At 65.5% G+C, this 1,979-nt stretch overlaps 1 protein-coding gene across 1 annotated transcript; it reads left to right on the plus strand.

The window, feature by feature from the left end:
* Positions 1-111: 111 nt before the first annotated feature.
* MNEG_15314 (hypothetical protein) lies at positions 112-1,379 on the plus strand (the record flags this gene model as incomplete). The annotated part of the gene is made up of 3 exons (XM_014036215.1): positions 112-174; positions 562-681; positions 972-1,379. The coding sequence occupies 3 exons, from the start codon at positions 112-114 to the stop codon at positions 1,377-1,379; spliced, it is 591 nt and encodes a 196-aa protein (XP_013891669.1).
* Positions 1,380-1,979: the final 600 nt, after the last annotated feature.

Raw genomic sequence — 1,979 nt, forward strand, 5'->3', positions numbered from 1 at the left:
CCCTAACCTTACCTCCACCCCCTCCGCACCCCCCCCCCAGGCTGCCGCAACTGCACCAACGTGTGCCCCAGCTCCTTCGCGATAGAGGATGACTGGGGCCGCGCGCGCGTGATGCGCCAGGGGGCCGACACGGAGCCCAAGCTGCAGGAGGCGATTGACACCTGCCCCGTCAACGTGAGGGGCGCATCCCCTGCGCTTTGCACGAATTATATGGCGTATGGGTGCCAAAAACTTGTGGGGGACCTTCCACACCGCTCGCCATATGCGGGGGACGGGTAGCTACACCTTGGATCTGCCGCGAAGCTGGGGAAGAAGCTGCTCGGTGCCAGTTGTTGTGTGCGCGTGGCAGGCCAGGTCCATAGTAAGGCAGGTGTCCGCCGCGCTCCCACGTCAACGCAGCCCCGCCTGGCCCGCACCTCACACAGCGCTCCGCAGCCGCGCCCCCCAACCCCCTTGGACAGCCTCCCCACCGCCCCACAACCCGTCAACAAGCAAACTCAACACCTTCCACTTCTACACAAACACCCCGCCTCGCGCCCACGTTATGTTTGTCATCCGCAGTGCATCCACTGGGTCACCGCGCCGCAGCTGTCGCTGCTGGAAGCGGCAATGGAGAAGATGGAGCGCATCGCGGTTTGGGCCCTCATGGCCGGCAACGGCAGCGGGAAGGACGTCTTCAACGTGAGGCTGAATGCAATGAGTGCCTTGGGGATGGCGATTCGTCGGCGCGTCCGTGATGCCGTGTGCAACCGTTCGCTCTGCCCTGTCAGCGGGACGAGGAAGGATGCGTGTGGTCGTCGCGACATCGTGTGTGCGATGGATCCACTGCATGCGACAGCGCACGTGCAAGTTCAAGGCCCGTGCACCGTGCCTGCAACGACGCACATCTCCCCTCACAAACTTGCACACACACACACACACACACACACACACACACACACACACACACGCGCGCGCGCGCGCGCATACAGGAGGCGTCCATCGCCTGGGAGAAGCGCCAGGCCGCGGTCAGGGCGCGTCTCCAGGAGGAGGAGACCCGCGCCGGCTGGGCCAAGTTCTCGTGGTCCGCCCAGAGCATGGGCTTCGCCGGTTTCGGCCGCAACGGCGCCGCCGGCGCCAACTTCTACTCCCAGCCGCGCAGCAACGCCGGCAGCGCGACCAGCAGCACCGACGGGGGCGAGTCGGACGCGGGGGACGGGGCGGACCCGTTCGGCGGCGCTGGCGGCGGCGGGCGCGAGCGGCAGCGGATCGCGCAGCTGGCGGCGCGCGCGGCGCGCGCGGCGCGGCAGTACCAGCAGTGGCGGGAGGTGTACGACCGGCGCAAGCGCGTGCTGATCGCCGCGTCGACCTCGGCGGGTGGGGAGTCCGAGGTTGAGTGATCTGGGGTGATCTGATCTGATCTGCACAAGATCTGATGCGATTTTGTGCGATCTCGGAAAAAGTTTTTGCGCGGTGGAGGCCTGCAGTAGGGTGGCTGCGCAGGGGCATCTTGCCTCCTGTCCCCGGTGCACACACGCACAGGTTTTGGTGCAACGTGTCGATACGTGGAATCTGCTGTGGTGCAAGGGGGCCGTATCGACCTTGACTTGATTGTCGGCGCGTTGCCACGCCCGCGCCGCGACCCATGGCGCCTCCTGGCGCCAGAGCAAGCACCTGCAGCTTGCCCACGCATGTGTTTTGAGATTGATTCTGGCCTGCGCAACTCGCGATTTCGAAAGGGCATGTACAGTCTCCCCTGGCATCCCCAGGCGACCCCTGACATCCCTCGCCCTTGCTGCGGCAAGGGGTGTCCCAGGGGTGACACACCAGATTTGTCCCCGACGACGCCCCTCCCTTCCCCGATTGCAGCAAAGCTGCTGCTTGACCGCAAACCCGAATTGGCACCACCTGTAGTTGATCTGCCGTGTCGTCCAAGGCTGGTATCCTGCAGGCATGTGTGTGCACGTGTGCCCCTCGTCGCCGGATGCGGCCTTCGTTTG

This window comes from Monoraphidium neglectum (assembly GCF_000611645.1).
Source record: "Monoraphidium neglectum strain SAG 48.87 unplaced genomic scaffold scaffold05217, whole genome shotgun sequence".
NCBI classification, from domain to species: Eukaryota; Viridiplantae; Chlorophyta; class Chlorophyceae; order Sphaeropleales; family Selenastraceae; genus Monoraphidium; species Monoraphidium neglectum.